The sequence below is a fragment of the Emys orbicularis genome, chromosome 1 (assembly GCF_028017835.1).
Source record: "Emys orbicularis isolate rEmyOrb1 chromosome 1, rEmyOrb1.hap1, whole genome shotgun sequence".
Classification (NCBI taxonomy): Eukaryota; Metazoa; Chordata; order Testudines; family Emydidae; genus Emys; species Emys orbicularis.
The window spans coordinates 104,042,958-104,062,389 of NC_088683.1; the positions used below are offsets into that span (position 1 = coordinate 104,042,958).

Sequence of the window (19,432 nt, forward strand, 5' to 3'; positions counted from 1 at the left end):
ATATAAAATGGAACATATATTGAAGAGATATATATACACACATACAGAGAGCATGAACAGGTGGGAGTTGTCTTACCAACTCTGAGAGGCCAATTAAGTAAGAGAAAAAAAAACTTTATCTAGTAGAGAGCATTAGAAAACATACTCAATGTGTAAATTCCTTGGATTCCTTGGTCACTATGTTGCCTTGTTGCTGTCTGGAGTCGCAGGAAACGATAAGTCTCAAAACATGGTCATGTAGGCCCCCAGCACTAACGTATCCCTAACAGAATCCATGTCTGCCCTTCACAAGCTAATCATTTAAAGGTCACTGTGTCAGCATAGGCAAATTGCAGAACAATCCATCCCTATTGGAAGATTTCTATGAAATCTCAACTGATTTTGCACTACAGTAATATCACACAGCACTTGATCCTGCAACCCTTACTCAAGCAAATATTTCTATTCAAGTCCATAGGGCTACTCTCAAGTAAGGGTGACAGGATACTGTAGTTTTAGCCACAGTTCACATTTCCCTTTAAGATAAGATTTCTTATCAAATACATTCTCTCTCAAACATCAGCAGCCATTACCCTTCTACTCAAGGTTGTATCAGCAGCCCAAGTAACAGGCTGAGTTTGTAGGGGTTTCGATCTGGCACTGTACATTTTTACTTGCGCCAGTAAGATGACACAATGAAGCCCCAACTCTGCTCCCACTGAAGTCAGTGGCAACTCTCACTGACACAGGCTCAAGCCCTAGAAGTTTAGCAAATACCAGGGCTTTCAAACTCATTTTCTTTAGACCAAAATTTGTCCACCTGTTTTTAATATTTATACTGTGGGAATACGTCTAAGGCTCCACTTGCATACCTTTTGTACATGGTCCAGTGGTCTTTCAGAGTGGCATGATTGTCAACTATTTCATCCAGCGTGAGTAAGACTGTCAGCAGCTCTCCTAGATGCTCATACATAGTCTGTTAAAGAAGTTCCAGTAGTTACTCAAATGGTTTCATGCAATGCAAACAAAGATTTTTTTAGTGTTCTTTCACTACAGAGAAGGAATGTTACAGTTAGCATGGAGGTGCCACTCAAACTAGCTGACCTGTCTTGACAATGAAGGTAGGATTCTCAAAAAGTGTTTGTGACACAGAAGCACAAGTCCCATCCACTTTTGATCTAAGAAAGTTAGCATTTGCCATATCTGAATGTAATGACCATTTCCATATAATAATCAGAAACAGTGACTGGACAACTCTATCCTGAGAGCAGGATTCCAACACACATTGAAAATGATGCTTTAATTCATTTTTCTAGTCTCTCTCACAAGAAAACTTAGAAATGTTTTTCAGATTTGTTTATAAAACTAAAACAAAATTAAAATCCTCTAAACCAGTGTTGCTCTAAACCATCTCACCTGGAAATGAACTCCTGATGTCTCTATAATTTTAGGTGCATTCCTGCAATAGATAAGGAAACAAAACAATATCTTATTTCTCCATTATTAGCTAGAACTTATTTATTTTGCACATTTTAATTGTTGTTAGAGGTATCAGTCCCTTAAAGGTTTTTCTTGCATATTTTACTTCAAGAAAGTCATTGTGGTAATTGTTATCAGTAAAGAAAAATATATTCCAATACATAATAAAAATGCATATTAAAAATTGGTTTTGACAACCAATGTAACAATATCAGGTTGATATTTTCCAAATCATAATGAACCATTGGTTTGCTAAATTGTAGGTCTAGTCTGTTGCGCATGTGTATTAAGTCCCAGTGACGTTAATAATTAGCATTTTTATAGTGTCTGTTATCCCATAGGTCCCAAAACACTTTACAAACTTAACCAACTGATAAGCAAGCTAGACACCCAGCTTCACTTCATTCACCACTGAAACAGAGCAGCTGTGTAGAGATGGCAAAGTACTGTTAAATAGCAGCCTCGGGTAGAAGAATACCATAACCAATTAAAACAGCAGAGGAAACTTAGTCAGAAAGAATTAATCTGTTCAGAATATGGCCAAAGCTCTAGCATTCACATCCCTAACTCTAAAACATCATGAGTTCTTTCAACGACCAAGTCCCATTCTTTTATTTTACATCTGATTTGTAAGATAATAGGTCCAGGAGTACAGTGGCCCCTACCACAGTAACACTGCATTGATTTAGTACCGACTCATTTATAGTAATGACTCACAATAGAAGTTATGCACATATCATGTAGGGTGCACATCCCCTTCAATACAATATGTTGTATGCATACTTTTTTCAACCATTTTATAAACTGCATGATTTTTTTAAAATTTATAAACTGCAAACATTCAGTCTAAATATGCTTTCCATGTGACTTTAACCTAGGAGTGTTGCTAGTACATTGAGACCAGATATACAAATTGGCTTGAGTTTCAGAGGTGTCAAGCACCCACAGCTCCCACTCACTTCAACTGGAGTTTCATGTCTGAAAATCATGCCCTTAATCTCTCAAGTGATATACACTAAAATTGACAATACAAAAATGAATAACTAAGACTAATTAGCAATCATAGCATCTCCACCTGAAAACATAAGCTCTAAATCCTACAGATGAAACCAAAGACAAAGTAAGTAAATGCCCAAGACCCTCTGATGTAAGACAGTCTCCCATATACCAAGACATCATTACTGTCAAATTGGCATATGAAGCCATAAAGCCATACTCAAGACAATACTTATGATACTAATGTTTAAATAAAAAACTGATCATGTTTGCTCAAGTACATGTTATGATCACATATTTATAATATTAAAATTAAATAATGTGACCTAATTTTTTTAAGCTTCTGAAGCTATTTGATTTTACCATTTCTTCAAAATGTTAGACTGGTATCTCCACAGCATCTCTCAGCTAACATAAGGCATCCATTCCTCCTGCCAGTAGGGCAGGGACTAAGTCCAATAATTAGAGGCATAAGGATATAAAGGTCAGCCACATTAGCATCAAGATTTGTTCCTTCTGAAAAGAGACAGCTCTCCTGAAATATGCCTTTTAGTTTAAAAGACATTCTTGCATCTCATCACAAAAACGCACTTAAAGCAGACTATGATTCTTTTAATAAATAAAATCCTTTTAAAAAGTAGCTTATGTGGGCACATAAGGCTGCATTAAAAACCACTCTCCACATTTTCTGACTAGAGTATAACAATGTTTACCATGCTTTAGGGAGATCATAACATCTTGCATCTAACATCTTTGTTTAATAATAAAAAGGGGATATAGCATTTCTGCCAATAATTACTTGTTGCTGGTATAGAGAACAGCCAGCTGATGAATTACATTCATCACCACTTCATAGCACCGTGTAACAAAACAAGACAGCTCCTGAAATGACAAATTTTGCATATATTGGTATTATTTCCAAGACAGTGAACAACAATCATGCAACCAGAACCCCAAGTTCAACTTCCGAATTCCAGCCTGAGGCTTCTCAAAACTGCAGCCTGGACAGGAAGTCAGACACATTTCCTGAAGCGTGTTTCTTTAGGATTTAGGGTTAATGAAGCTACACAGAGGCATAAGAGGGAGTAAGGATCCTTCTCCTTATTGAGTGGCCAGCAATAGGGCTAGCTAGAACCACAGTCCTGATGCTCAGGGGAGCGTCACTCAGATGCTTCCTCCCAGAATAAATGTGCAGACACTGGGCAAGGCTTTGCCCCAGCTCACCCATGCAGTGGCCAAGAGCCGGCTGGTTGCTTGGGGGAGTATAGTACACCTTTAAAATGGATACAATAAGTTACACCCCACCCCAAACAAAGAGCCCTAGAAGGCCTTACGCTTCTGAGGCACAAGGCCTCCTACAACTCTCCCTCAGGCAGTGTGTGTAAGCACCACCGCTTTCTATGAACTCCATGACAAAAGCATGCTCTAGCCCAGTGGTTTTCAAACTGGGTTACGCGTATTCCTAAAGGTACATGAGCTCTTGTCAAGGGGTACGCGAGAAAAATCCTGTAATGGCAGACAATGCATTTTATTTAGTAGAGGTTTTCAAACTCTGAGGTGCACCCCCCTGGGGGGACTCAGGCCGGTGACGCTGGGCGAGACTCGGGGAGGGAGTGCCGCCTCCACCCCCAACTCACCTCAGCAGGGCCACCCAGCCTGGGTTACAATTTGAGTTACAATTTTTGGTTGTAACAGGCTGGGTGGCCCACTGAAGTGAGTCAGAGGGTGGAGGTGGTGCTCCCTCCCTAAGCCCCACTATGCGGAGCTGGCCTGAGCTGCCTAGCGTCGCCACTTACCCCCCGCCCCGAACATTCCTCCACGCCCACCTACGGAGGCGCACCCCACAGTTTGAAACCCTCTAGAAGCTGTTGCTAAATGGAAAGCAGAAATCTGGGGGGCACGTGACTCCGCGTGTCCCCTCCACGCATCGCCTCTGTCTATCTCAGATGGGGATGCGCGGGGACTACATTAATTGGAAAGGGGTACGCAGCCTAAAGTTTGAAAACCACTGCTCTAGCTCTAAACAACCATTGTTCTCTTTGAAGCCATGCCAAGCTTAAGCCACAAATCAGACAGATTACAGATAAACAGCTACAGTTCAAGACAGAAAAAAAGATTATTTTCATGAGTTACTGACATGCTGGATTTAAAACTGAAAGTGGAGAGGACAGAGAATTCAGCCAGGGACACAAGAACAGGAGTGAACATTTGAAATGCAACCGCAAGACTGGATAGGATTATGAAGTCATCTGGCACATCTCCACTAGTGATGATACACACTGGAATCAATGGTGGAGTGGTAAATAACGAGGACAGGGCAGTCATACAGAGCGATCTGGATCACTTGGTAAGCTTGCCCCATCCAAACAGAATTCATTTCAATACAGCCAAAAGTAAATACATCTAGGTACAAGGAATGCAGGCCATATCTATAAAATGGGGACTGTATCCTCAAAAGCAGTGACTTTGAAAAGGATCTGGGGTCATAGTGGACAAGCAAATAAACAGTGTGATACTGTGGCAAAAAGGGCTAATGTGATCCTTGGATGCATAAACATGGGAGTTGGGAGTAGGTGGTGATTATTACCTTTTTAATACAGCATGGGTGAGACCGACACTGGAATACTGTGTCCAGTTCAAATATCCACATTTTAAAAAGGATGTTGAAAAACTGAAGAGGGGGAAGAAAAGAGCCACAAAAGTGACTCTAGGGCTGGAGAAAATGCTTTACAGTGAGATTTAAACTGCTCAATCTGTTTTGCTTGTCAAAAGGAGATTGAGAGGTGACTTGATTACAGTGCATAAGTACCTTCACGTGGAGAAAATACCAGGTACTAAAGGGCTCTTTAATCTAGTGGAGACAGGTATAACAAAAACCAATGGCTGGAAGCTGAAGCCAGACAAATTCAAATTAGAAATGAGGGGGGGGGATTCAAAATGCGGGTAATTAACAATTAGAACAAATTACCAAGGGAAGTGGTGGATAGTTTTCAGCTCAAGACTAGATGCCATTTTGGAAGATGTGTTTTGGCTAAAACACAAGTTACTGGGCTCAACACGTGGATAACTGGGTGAAACGTAATGGCCTGTGGTATTTCAGGTCAAACTAGATGACCTATTGGTACTTTCTGGCTTTAAACTATATTAATCTATGGAAGAGTTAAAAAAAATCGAAATTGGCTTTTTATCATATATGCAGTTGTTTTACATTTTGCATTTCACTCATCTTGGACATGCAAACAGCCTGTTCAGTTTCACTTTCTGCTTTTCCTTTGCTTAAAAACGTTGTTTGCGTTTTAATTTCATTTTCATTTAAACATTCTTTCTTTATTTGGCTTTGAGGTTTCTAGGTTTTTAAAAACAGAACCTAAATGTCAGGCCTAGAACCAGTTAACATTGCCCCTTTAAACCCTTAATGCAGAAAGTCCAATTTCATGGCACATATCCAACTGTCAGCAACAGACTATGCCGCAAACTGACAGATTTTGAAAATCTTCTAAGTATATTAAACATTATGTGGTTTAATCCTGCAGAGGGTAGTGAAACATTGGCAGGTATTCCTAAATTAGTATCATAGTTTGTCTCTTTAATATCACCTCAGTAAATATTTAGCTGTTACGTCTGTTGAGAACAATCTCTGGATACCAAGAACGGTCAAATCCGCAACAAATAGCCAATACGTTTATGTAGCAGCTATACGAAAACAGCATTTTCTGATCCCTCTGCCAGCTCTGCACATCATTGACTATGTCAGTGTTTCTCAGATGGTAGACACTGCCACCAGCCCACTCCTACTGGGGAATAGAAAATGGAGCACAGCAGTGGGAACAGGACAGGCTCAGTAAGGAGAGATTCTTCCTACAGATTCTTATAAAGCAGGAATTGGATACAGCTATTTGAAAGCTCCCCAACCTTCCCTCTATGGTCCTGGGGTGATATCTTACATACAGGAGTGTAAGCAAACACCCACTCAGCCACTCTCTCCTCCTGGCTCCCAGAACTCTCAGCTGAGCCACAGGAGCACATGTAGCATGGGCCCACAGAGCCATCAACAAATCTTCTCCTCTGAACAGATGAGTAGGAGAAATTGGGAGGTGAAAAGTGAAAGAGAAAGTTGATGGCTGGGTGGGAGAGAACAAAAATCAGGAGACAGAAAGTGGACAATAAAAGGCAGAGATATTAGCAACTGCATGCAGGAGAGCTTAGCAAGTATTTTCCTCTGATATTTGGTCTACCAAAGGGGACCACTAAGAACTCTGATACACGATATTTACAAGACAGTAAATAAAGTCCTGTTTAATGAAGACTGAAATGACATTTTCTAGACACAGTTTTGCTTAAGCAGTATATATTTTTCATTTTTTACTACAAGTACATTTTTCATGACAACAGGATCCTGGTTGTGATTGCACAATCACTTGCTATGGAAATCATGCCAGAAAAAGAATGATAACTTCTAGTGTAGAATGAACACCAAGAACAAAGGAAATCCTCAGAAACACAGATCCTGTTTTCATTCAAATGTCCTTGGTAATAAGCACAATTGTTTCTAAAAGGCATGTTATTCCCCAGAATTTTTTTTGTGAGGCATCAACAATTTTTTTTAAATCATTTGTTTTAATCTTACCTCATTCTATGAGCTGAAGGAAGATGAACAAACAAATGGTTTATTCCATGCTAGCACTACCACTTTTTATATTATTCAATGGCAAACTAAAATTTACCATCAGAAACATGCAACAGAATGCTAGACCTTTAACATAAAATGACAGAGTCCCACTATATTTTCTCCTGTTGAAGTGTGTTTAGGTAAACTAGTTTATTTGGGCACTGAATCTGAAAATCTTTTAGACTTCTCACACTGGGCTTACGGTGCTTGAAACAGCTTCAAGTGCAGAAACACAATAGTAAACAAATTGCACCTAACAGCTCTCTATTTGAAAAGATGAGTGAAGGAGGTTGGTTTGATAGCTGTGCAGGCAAGAAGTTGTAATCTGCATACAAAAGTGACTCCCAGTACCGTTGAATGGGATGTAAATAGGATATCATAATTGATGAGTCCACTTAACAAGTAGAAGAAAAAAAACAGATTACAACTTCTCCAAAGCCAAGATGCACTCTTTACCTGTAAAAATGAAATAAATCTTCCCATCTGTATTTGGGAATCACCTTCCACCATGCTGGAATCTGTAGCTTGAAAGATAAACAAAAGCTTCACTGACTTTAGGAATATCAGACAAACCTATTCATTACACTGAAGCCTGGATGACAAACCAATTTTGTTTGACCTTTAATTAAAGCACACTGCTATAAAGCAATGTATTTCCAATGAATCCTTAACAAAGACTTGACTGTGCTTTGCTAAACAGAGAACATCTTCTTGTTCTGTATTTCTATAGGACCTAGTACCATGGGGTCCTGGTCCATGACTGGGGCTCCAGAGCACTAGCCTCAACATAAATAATAGGATGTTACAAAGTACCAAGTTTCCTGGAGCACCAGTTTAACATTGTGTCAGCATTTATGTCTGTAAACACATTATTCTGGCAATTATAATTGGCCATAAAATCTCATTTGACAAAATCTGGCATACGGAGTCTTAAAATGCATCAACCTGGGAGTTATTAAAAACTTAATGCATAAGACTTTTATACAAGACCACTATGAATAACAATAGCTTTAATTTTAAAAATTAAATTGGGTAAGAAGTTAATCCACAATAGGGATTAAGCACCTGTGGTATTGTGGATTTAATTTGAAACCTTACTATAGTATGCACAATAATTGCTTTTCTAATGGCAGTCTGGAGGGGGCTTGTGCAAGTCCTTTGTTAAAAGAGCTGACTTCAGGTCCAGTGAAAGAAAATCTCAGCCGTTTTAAATTCTACCCCCTTTGCTTTAAGAAGATAGCCTTGAAAATCTACATCAATATAAACCAATCAATGGGGATGAAAGGCACAAGCAGCTAGGCTCCCCTCTTCTGCAGTAGAAGGCTCTGAGATTCCTAAAGACTGTATCTTTCTCCAACACACACTTTTTAATGTACAAGTCATTCTGTTAAATTTGATGTGTACCCCAAATAAACATCTTGTTTATGACCTCCCCTAGGTCAGCCCTGTGCATAGTGATGTGATGGTGGAGGACAGGAATTTGTCACATCGGGAGAGGAGAACAGAATTTTTTTTCCCCAGAGACCAACTCAAAAATGCTCTGCCTCCTATTTTCAGACCCTGCCAAGACAGGGACCTAGCTAGCTGCTGCTCACCCAGGTAAGCCTACAATTGCTATGGCAGCTGCTACAAGAGGAACAGCTGGCTCTCATGCATCTAGAGCTGTTGGTTGGAGGACTGCATTCCCATCCATTCCCTGTTGCTGGCTTCTCCAGGAGGAAGAGGAGAAACAGCAGGACCAAACTGCTGTCAGAGAATAAGCAGCTTACAGCTGCTGCAGCCCTCTTTTCTCCCTGCCAATGAGGCAGAACATTTCTGAGGGAGACCTTTGTTACAGTTTGGCAGTATGTCACTATGATTCAAAAGGCTTTAAACATGTCTGGTAGAAGTCTGCTTTAAAAAGTTATCTGCAGTTAGAGAAATGATTCATCAAAAGAACCAAGATAGTCATATTTTACAGCGCACCTAGAATATGCTAGACACAGTCTCAACCTCAAAGAGTTTACACACTTCTATAGTCCTGTCTATCCAAGGATTTCAAAAGGCTTTACAAAACTCTAATGAACTGAGCTTCACAAGGCTACTGTAAAAGAGGCATTATCTTCCCCATCTTTCTGATGGGAAAAACAGAAGTTTAGTGACTAGCTCTGAGGTCACACAGGAAGTCAGTAGCACAGTCAGGAGGAGAATTCAGATCTCTTAAGTCTTGTGCTTTAACCCCAAACACCATGCTTAAAAGCAAGATGTCACTAGTAACCCCTTCATGTATGAGTTATCAGTTTTACGCTGTTCAAAAAAAAAAGTAACTTTCACCCAGAGTGAGATCTTATGACTTATCAATTGGGGGAAAAAAAGCAGAGTCCTGCATTATGTATGTATGTATGTGTATGTATATATATATATATATATATATATATATATATATATATATATACACACACACACACACACACACACACACACAGAGGCATGAGGCACTATAACCCACCCCTTACTACTTTAAAAACAAGTGTCTATGTTAAAGTGTTACAATTTGGCTTACACTATCTTAAAATGCAGAAATTCAGAATTAAGTATAGGTAGGCCTCCATCCTTCAGTAGTATCATGGCCTTAAATCCATTGACACCAGTGGTTTTCATGCCAAGATAATGACTCAAGTGATTAACCAGCACTAATATGCCTATGTTTTGACAGCACAAGCAGTGTCAAACCCTGCTCACTTTACTCATGAAGTACTGAAGCCATTATGGCTCTTCATGAGTAAGGCAAGGAGGATTTGGTCCATTGTATATATTGCCACATGTTGTCTGAAGATATCTTGCAAAAATCTATTCATTAGGGAGGAGGAGTTAGATACGAGTTTTAGGACTAATAACTTATATTCAATATATAAACCTTGAAAAATAACTGCAATAGAACACAGGGCCGCCCAGAGGATTCAGGGGGCCTGGGGTCTTCGACGGCAGGGAGCCCCCGCCGCTGAATTGCCGCCGAAGACCCGGCGCTTCGGCGGAAGGACCCCCCCCCGGGGTCCGGGCCCCACGAGAGTTTTCCGGGGCCCCCGGAGCAAGTGAAGGACCCTGCTCCAGGGGCCCCGAAAAACTCTCGTGGGGGCCCCTGCGGGGCCCGGGGCAAATTGCCCCACTTGCCCCCCCCCGTGCGGCCCTGATAGTACATGTGCTCACAAAGTCGTTTTTTAAAATACAAGACAGTGTGAACCTACTTTAAAGGTTTCAGCATTTAAAGGGAAGATGAAATCTTTTTTTTTAAAAAAGCCTCATGCTGCACTTTCTGAAAGAAACTGTCTCCCTCTCTTTGTATGCCTAGTGCCCTGCCCTCTCTCCAAATCCTTCCTTAAAAGCCAAAAGTGTTCAAACACTCTCTTGTCATCAGTCCCCATTTCCTGCCTCTCACATAAGCAGTCAACACATACATAAAGCAGAGACAAAATATCAAGGAAGTTCCCACTACTATACCAGTGCTTCACAGCAGATAATGGCTATTTCTGGCTAAAATCTTAATGATGTTTGATGTTAATTCAATGTAGTTACAAGACACTGATATGCAGGGCTTGTATTGTAACAGAGACCAGGAGTTCAGGTTTTCATCAATAGACAAAATGTAGTAAAAGTACATTTCTAAGCCTATAACATAAGAGTGCAATTATTTGAATATAAGAAGCAGCAACAGCATAAGAAAACACTAACTGACACTATAAATGGAACTACTTACCTCCTTCTCCATAAAACAAGAGGCCATTATAAAATTTAGTTTCCGCCTACCAACAAAAGGAGAGATTTTTTCCAGATTAAAAAGGTATAAATACTCAATTTACAAAAATACATGGCTTATGTTTGCAGGATTAGAAGCTAAAAAAAGCCAAGATGTAAAATCTATATTTCAATTTGCCAAACTGTAAACATTTTTATAACAGTAATAGAGACAGGCTGTAGGAATTACCTCATATTTTAACTTCTTGATTTCACAGCAAAGGGCAGCATACACAGTTATTACTTTGTTCAGAACCTAGACTCATCAAGGAAAAAAAACACAGAGTTACACGTGTTGTATAAAAGTGTAATAAATAAAAACATATTTGACACATTTTTCATGTTCAAAGCGCTCTACAGAAAAAAAATATTTACATATTTTACTACAGAGACCTTGTAATTAAAAAATTCTAAATTTAAAGCATTTTACCTTGTTTTCTGTATTTATGAGCTCCAGCAGGGAAGACTGTTCATAGGGCAAAAGCTAAACATTAATTGAAAATAGAAATATTAGAAGACTTTCTTTAAAAAAGCATATGTTTAATTTCTAAAAGGAATCACCATTTATATGATTATGTTAAGCAACTTAATTTTTCAACCTAGTTCCAAATGCACTCAGTACCAAAAAGACACTGAGTATATGCTACTGGCAGGCTACCGTGGAGAAAATATCCAGTTCTCATAGGACTTGATGAGTCCATGTAATGTTTCATGAAGGTATGTAAGGGTAAAAGACAAATGAACTATGTGAAATGTTTAACAATTATAGAAATATTAAAGCAAAAAGTCATGACCGCTATAAGACATCTACTGGGCCCAATTTTTAAATGGCTTCTAATTTTGTAATCACAAAAATGTGTGCATACCTATTTGTGCAGGCAGGGCATGTATTTGCATACATAAACACTTATTTTGGATTTGAAAGTCAGTCAAGAGCTTTTCTACCCCATTTGTGCATGCTAACACTGAGTCTGGATGCACACGTTCAAAGTTTAGCCTGCTAAGGCTTCTGGGCAGGCATGTTCCCAGAAGGGGATAAAAGTTAATTTCTGTTTTTAAATAATGCCTGTAAATTCAACATAAAAAAAGAATTAACATTTTGTACTTCATGAAGGACAGGAAGTTTGTGACCAGGGAAATAACTGGCTTTAGAAGGAGGAGGACTATTGTGAGAGTTTTTTTGCCCTCCTTTAAAATGCAATCACTGAGGCTAGTGAGCCAAAATGTAACCTAACTTGTATTTTAGTTGCAAATATATCTAAGCATGGCTCAGTTTACACCACAGTGCTCAAATATTCTGTTCTTCTGTACGGAACAAGAATTGTATGCAAGAATTTGGTTCCCTAACTGCTCAGAATGTAGGATTTTTTTAAGTTTCACTAAGCTCCAAAGGACAGAGAAAAAATAATAATGTGAAATGATATTATCTGACAATCAACAATGATTTGCTATTTTATGGTTAAAATGGGTTAGGGGAATTTTTTTTGGCACAACTAAAAAAACTGAACAAATATAAGGGCACAATTGCATGGACCTTTTCCCTTCCAGGGTACAGGGAAAATATATATTAGTGACTGTCTGATTACAGTGCAAGCTTAGCCTCAAAAATATTTTTGTTTTAGCTCTTTAAAAATATCTTAATGCTAATATACTTTTAAATATTTTACCTGAAGGTAACTTTACTAGAAAGATATTTGAAACAGTTTTCTGTAATTTGTAAGATTCAAAAAAGTTTATAGTTCTGTTTGGGTCTACCAACAGAAGCATCACTTTAAATAAATCACAACTAAAAAAGGCTTCAGGTCCACTCCAGACAGAAGGCACAATGGCTACTGGCCCATAGAAGTGCCATGAACATCCTAGACTCTACAGACAGTGGTTACTAACTCTTCTAAAAGGTCTGAACAGGGTACAAGAAAGAGATGGTGTACACTTTTTCCAGCAGCTGTAGAATGCCAAATTAGACACCCTGCAAGCACCCTTTTCCCAAGAGTTTGTGTCTGACCAACACAATCGCCATCTACGCTCCAAAGAGCCTAATTATCAATGATGGAGGGACAGGACTCATTTAGCACCCCAATGTTCTAACATTATCAGAAAACAACCTGCCCTCAGTCATTTGGGGAAAAATACTCTAAAGCCTGAAATATACAGGCAAAGCTTGGCTGACAACGGCATTCCACTGATCAGAGATAAAGAGGCCGTTAGGCCAAGACCATATGCTCAGGGTGACTCTACTCTCTCATAAATGCAGCTCAGAAATCTGACTAGTAGAGTTCAACAGCAGAGACCTTGCAATACCTTCAAACTCTCTTCCAACTATACAACTCATTTGCAAGCGAGAGATTTTTTGGCTTCCAGATTGGCACACCATGATACCAACAGCTTCAGCCTTATGGTTCTCATGCAGCCCAGGAGAGAATAAGTACTGTATTCTGAAATGAGAGCTCCATCTCTGAAGGCTTTTCATAGATGCTTGGTAACAGAACTATAAGCTATTGGACAATCACATTTCTCCATTTAATTTGACAGTTCTGTATTGATTGAATACGAAAACGTTTGCCCAATAAATCTGATCATTCCAGAATTTCATTAGTAAAATCACAACTGAATTCCTCTGAAATGCATTATTCTAATTTGTAGAAGACATAGATAATTCCAATATGCATTAAATATATACAGACCTTTAATGCTATAGGATCGAGATTGAAGTCCCAAACATCTCCAACTGAGTCATCCAATGCATCTTCTATTCTCCTCAGCTGAGAAGTATATTCCTCAAGAAATTTCCCATAATTCTTCAACTGTACTTCAGCATGAATTTCTAAGAGTAAATAGTAATATTTATGTAGTATCACAAAGTTAAAGTATTTTACAGGACACTCACTGAACTGCAATATCCTACAGATTATTTAAAGTAAGATCTAGTTTAATCCGTTATTTAGTTTACAACATTGTCTCCTGAAATCACTTTCAGTTAACAAGGCTGACACCAAGAAAATGCAAGTTTTTCCCTTGGTTTATAAACTCAAACATATCAATTTAAAGGGAAGTTATGTTATTTGCCAGGAGCAGCAAAACAGTTACGTCATTTTTTAGTTTATGCGTATTTTCAAGACTGACCTTAAACAAGCTAAATTACCAGAGATGTCAACTTTACAACATGAAGATACCAAGTAGATAGCATATATAGACAACACAAATTATGACATCTTAAACTTAATATTGCACATTAGTTGAAAGAGAGATCCCTAGCCAAACATCTATGGTAATATTATACCCTTGAGGCAATGAGTGTCTTATCACTTCTTAGAACTCACTGGTAACTGCATTAAAAATAGCTGTTCCTACCACTACCTCCTACTTTGATTGCAGGATTACGTTGTCTTAAGTCACCACCCAAAATTCTAACCATCTTCAAGCTAACTCTCCCTCTGTCAGAGCATTCTGCTCTACCACCACTCAGAAATTAGATGGCCAAATGAAGCATGGCAGCCCACTCACTGCCAAAAGTGGTGATATATTCAAGCAACATTCCATTGGGCAAATATCAAGAATATTTGTGTTAGATGGTAAATTAAGTATGCAGGTCACTGATCTTTATAAGTGCTGCTGCCTGACTGCATACTTCTGGCTCCAAATAAAGTGCGTGGTTGACTGCTCAGTTCATAACTCTGGTGTTCATAACTCTAAGGTTCTACTGTAGTTAAAATGCCCCAAAGAAATGGAATGCTTGTCCCAAATTGTTTACAGCCTAGATCAGTGGTTCTCAAACTTATTTGACTATACCCACCTTTTTTCTGTCTGTAGTAGTTTATGCCCCGACTCCCACCACACAAATACATATACCAATAAAAAAAAAAATCAACATGCAACTCTCACTAACTGTTAAAAACAGTAAGGCATCGATTCAAATAGAGCCAATGATCCATTGTAATAACAGCAAAAGCAAAACTGAGATTGTGGTTAATGCTTACAATTAAATGTACACACCGCATCATAGCAAACGGATTAACGTACAGATGGCAACAACTTTGTATAATGCTATGCAAGCTTAACAGATATCCATCAAAATGCACAGTGCCATCTACAGTCAAATGCACAGTGCCATATGAGGACCTAATATGTCTGAAGGAATCAGTTTTGCTAGTTATTCATTGCTGTGGGTAAAATGTGTGCAGTAATTTTTTTTCCCCCTGGGAGCCAGTGCAGAGAAAATACTTTGTAATTGGTGTTAACACCGTTTATACTGTTCCACCACTGATGTGCAGCCTCCTGTAGAATAGAAAAATAGCTGTTCTATCTTGTCCCCATAAAAAACAATTAAGTGGACAAAAATATAAGCTCTGATGCAGCAAACACACACACAAAAACATTAAGCATACAAGCAGTCTCATTGATTTCAATGAGGCTACTAATGAGAATAAATTTAAGCACATAAATAGATGTGTTCAGGATCAGGACCAGAGCAGATTCAATTGGATACAGAAGGAATTCTGTAGCTACCTCAGTATTTGAAAAAATTCATTCACAAGAGGCAAGTAGGAAGCTTGCCACTTCGTGGTAGTGGGGCAGATACCCATTCATTTCTATAGAATGTAAGCTTTAACTGAATATAAACATTTCCAGCTCTTATGATTGTGAAGGTAATCACCCAAAGGGCAAAAGTTAAAATGCCAGGCTAGATGCTTAGCCCCTGAAGCAATTGATGTGTTACAATGGTATCTACTAATCATCTCTCAATCACGCCAACATCCAGGCTAGAATAATTTAGAAGTACCTGTCGTTGGCTGCCAAATTTAGAGATATGTTCAACCATTAAACTGGTAGAAGCTGTTTGCCAGCCAGTTATAGAAAGAGTTTGAAGTAATAAGGCAGCTTTTGTTTGTAGCCTCTCATATAGGTGCAAAGATAATATTTTCTTCACTTGGACAAGTTCACTCATTTGAGAAATTAATTGGCAGTACAGCAGAGAACGCAGTAAATCTTATTTTGTCATTTCCATGCAATGAACAAAAATCCTACTTCAGACAATGTAGATATTATACAGAAGGATAGGAAGTCAGTGCAGAGACAACACTTTATAAACTGTACTCAGATTTGATTGATTCAATTTCCTCTCAGCCATTAAAAATGAAACCACTAAGATTTGGAGAATGCAAAACCTTACTCAACAGTGAAGATTATAAAATTTCTCTAATTGTATTAAGCAACAGAGAGTCCATTGGCACCTTTAAGACTAGCAGATGTATTGGAGCGAAGTGGGCATTCACCCACGAAAGCTTATGCTCCAATACATCTGTTAGTCTTAAAGGTGCCACAGGACTCTCTGTTGCTTTTTACAGATCCAGACTAACACGGCTACCCCTCTGATACTTGACTCTAATTGTATTAATATTCTTTAATAAGACAGACAGTACTTCTATACTGGGTATACATCATCCCATGAGGATTCATTAATGATAACTGCATTGTTATATATAGGCATGGAAAGATTAGATTTTTATTGGTAATATGTTGGTAAACCTGAATTTCACCGTACACACACAAACCAACAAACAGTATTTCCATCGATAATCAAAATTCACAGATAGGCCAAGTAAAAAGAATTCTTCTTGAGAACTTCTTAGATCTGATATAAGAATATTTACGTTGTTTATTTTGACATGTGATGTTGACAATTTCTATTTTAATGGTTAACCAGCCTTAACCTTTTGAATCTCAACATCTACTGTCATTATATAATTGTTGTCTAACCCTCCCACAATTTCCTGCAACAGTGAAAATTTATTTTTAATCACTTTTTCTGTTTCTGTGTTTAAACATCAATATTATCTGTCAAAATTGTAAGAAAATAAAAGCTGAATTCTGCCAAGCCTAGTTATATATGTGACATTAATGCAACATTAAGAGCAGGTTAGACAAACACCTGTCAGGGATGGTCTAGATAATATTTAGTCCTGCCTTGAGTGCAGAGGACTGGACTAGAAGACCTCTCGAGGTCCCTTCCAGTCCTATACTTCTATGAGTCTATGATTCTACACCAGACTGATTTGGTCCCCCCCTTTCCTCTGTTTAAACAATTGTAATACTTAATAGTTAGATATAAGATTTAGTTGTAAAGTTAAATGAGACTAACTTTAAAAAAAATCTTTCATATTGTGGATTTTTATCCAGCTTACTTGGAATACAAGAAACTTCCTTTTAAAAACAGGCATACCCATTTTGTTTTCCTATCGCTTTGCTCATTGAGAAGTAAGCTGCTTGTCCTCTATCAAGCTGGTGTGAAAGAAGTACCTCATGTCAGAGGTTCTCAGCTCCACACACCTGCTAATGTCTGGGAAGCAATGATTAGGCACCATTTTATGAAAAGCTATACTTTAAACTTTCCTTTTTCGGTGCATACAATTGTTAGAAATCATAAATAAGTCAAGTCAGTTTTCATTGAAAGTAAATAAAATAAATGTGGCATGAACAGACAACCACTTGGGAAACTTATACTGTCTATGTGAAACAGCAGCTCATAACAGACATATTTGCTCAGTAATAACTGGTGTAATTAATTCAGCTTGACCGTTCATTTTACAACACATGCACTCTCTGTTTAGAAAGTAAGTTGTCTACAAGGACAGAGAAAGAATGGATTTTTGACAGGCACACAAGCAGGCTGACAAAGAGTTAAGCATCATTTTAAAAAAAGTTGAAGTGAAATTGCAAGCGAATGCCCTACTTAGTTCCCTTTGAGCCACAGCAAAAACACATCATGGAACTAATTTATTCCAGCATGACTTATCCAGCTAATCAAGACAGCAACTGCAATGAAAGAAGCTTCACTGTTTCAGCAGGAAAAATCCCCAATTCATGCAAATACACCAGACAAAAATCAGTGTCTCCCCATGTTTGATTCCCACCTCAGTGTTTGGGATATTTGCTAAAACCTCTCAAATGGGGGCCTGTGGAGGGAGGAGAAACAAAAGAAAGATGAACCTTTGAACCACAAATTGAATATGAGTCAACAATGTGATGCAATTATGAAGAAAGCTAATATTCTGAGAGGTATTATCAGGAGTGTGGTATGTAACACAAAGGAGCTACTTGTCTTGCTTTACTCAGGACTGGTGAGGCCTCAGCTGGAGGACTGTGTCTAATTCTGGGTGCCACAGTTTAGGAAAGATGCAGACAAATCGGAGCGTCCAGACCAGAGCAACAAAAATGATAAAAGGTTTAAAAAACCTGACCTATGAGGAAAGGTCATGTTTAATCTTGAAAAATAGACCACTGAGGGGGGACCTGATAATTTTAAAATACGTTAAGGGATGTTGTTCAGAGGAAGTTGATCAATTGCTCTCCATAGCAACTGAAGCCAAGATAAGGAGTAAATTGCCTTACACTGCAGCAAGGGAGATCCAGGTTACATACCAGGAAAAACTTTCCGACTGTGAGAGAAGCGAAGCTCTGGAACAGGCTTCCCAGGGAGGCGGTGGAATCCCCATCGCTGGCGGTTTGTAGGAACAGGTGGGGCAGACGCCAGCCAGCGATGGGCTCTGACAGGTTACCTGGCCCTGCCGCAGCGCAGGGGGCTGGAGGTGGTGACCTTGCTACGATCGCAACCCCACCCTCAACCCAGGCAGCCGGACAGTGACACTGAGCCCCCGACCGGCTCTGGGCAGGGCGGCGCCAGGGGCGCGCTGCCCCCCAGGGGAGAGGCCCAGGGCTGGGCCGGTCGCTCGTTCCCCGGCCCCGCCGGCAGGGCAGGGCGCGCGCGCGCCAGGGAGGCGCTGGGGCACCGGGTGCGACCGTCCCCCACCGCGCGCTGGCCCTTTGGCTCCTGCCCGCGCCCCGCTGCTGACGGGAGGGGCCCGGGGCCCGGCTCCCGCCCCCCGCTTACTCTGGGAGCCGTCGTCGAAGCGGTCGAAGTCCCAGTCCGGGGAGAGGGTCTCCAGCGCCATGGCAGCAGCGCCCGGGCTCCGACACGGGACTTCCGGCAGCGCGCGCGCGCTGCACGCCGGGAAATGGAGTGCGGCGAGGCGGGCGGGCGTGCGGCGGCCGCAGGGCTGGAGCCGCCAGAGGAGCCCGGGCACGGCCCGGAACGGCCGCCGCAGCAGCGCCCCCTCCTGGGGCAGCCGCGGGAACTGCAGCAGCCGCCACCGCCACAGCTCGGCCGGAGACCGCGGTACCAGGGAAAGGTCCCGCAACAGCCCCGCCAGGAGCCGCGCAACACGGCAGCCGGGGCCGGTACCCCTGGCTCTAGCTTGGGGGTCAGGAGCCCTGGATGCTATTCCCGGCTCTGACACTGAGCTCCTGGGTGACCGTGGGCAGGTGACGTCTCCCCCCCGTGCCTCAGTTTCCCCACCCGGTGTCTATCTTGTCTACTTACATTGTAAGTCAGTGGCTCTCAAACTTTTTTACTGGTGACCCCTTTCACACAGCAAGCCTCTGAGTGCGACCCCCCTTATCAATTGTAAACACTTTAAAATATATTTAACACCATTATAAATGCTGGAGGCAAAGCGGGGTTTGGGGTGGAGGCTGACAGCT

General features: G+C 40.3%; 1 protein-coding gene across 2 annotated transcripts in view; it reads right to left on the bottom strand.

Annotated features, from left to right (window-relative positions):
- Window positions 1-18,856, bottom strand: part of WASHC4 (WASH complex subunit 4) — a 55,422-nt gene extending 36,566 nt beyond the window's left edge. For both annotated transcript variants that reach the window (XM_065408027.1, XM_065408035.1), the window contains exons 1-9: window positions 18,783-18,856; window positions 13,579-13,718; window positions 11,325-11,378; window positions 11,085-11,150; window positions 10,857-10,902; window positions 7,580-7,647; window positions 3,254-3,336; window positions 1,396-1,438; window positions 852-955 (exon numbers count right to left, since the gene is read on the bottom strand). In XM_065408027.1, the coding sequence (XP_065264099.1) occupies window positions 852-955; window positions 1,396-1,438; window positions 3,254-3,336; window positions 7,580-7,647; window positions 10,857-10,902; window positions 11,085-11,150; window positions 11,325-11,378; window positions 13,579-13,718; window positions 18,783-18,843 (665 nt within the window). In that variant the 5' untranslated portion in view covers window positions 18,844-18,856. The remainder of the gene's footprint in view (window positions 1-851; window positions 956-1,395; window positions 1,439-3,253; window positions 3,337-7,579; window positions 7,648-10,856; window positions 10,903-11,084; window positions 11,151-11,324; window positions 11,379-13,578; window positions 13,719-18,782) is intronic.
- Between the last annotated feature and the right edge of the window lie 576 nt (window positions 18,857-19,432).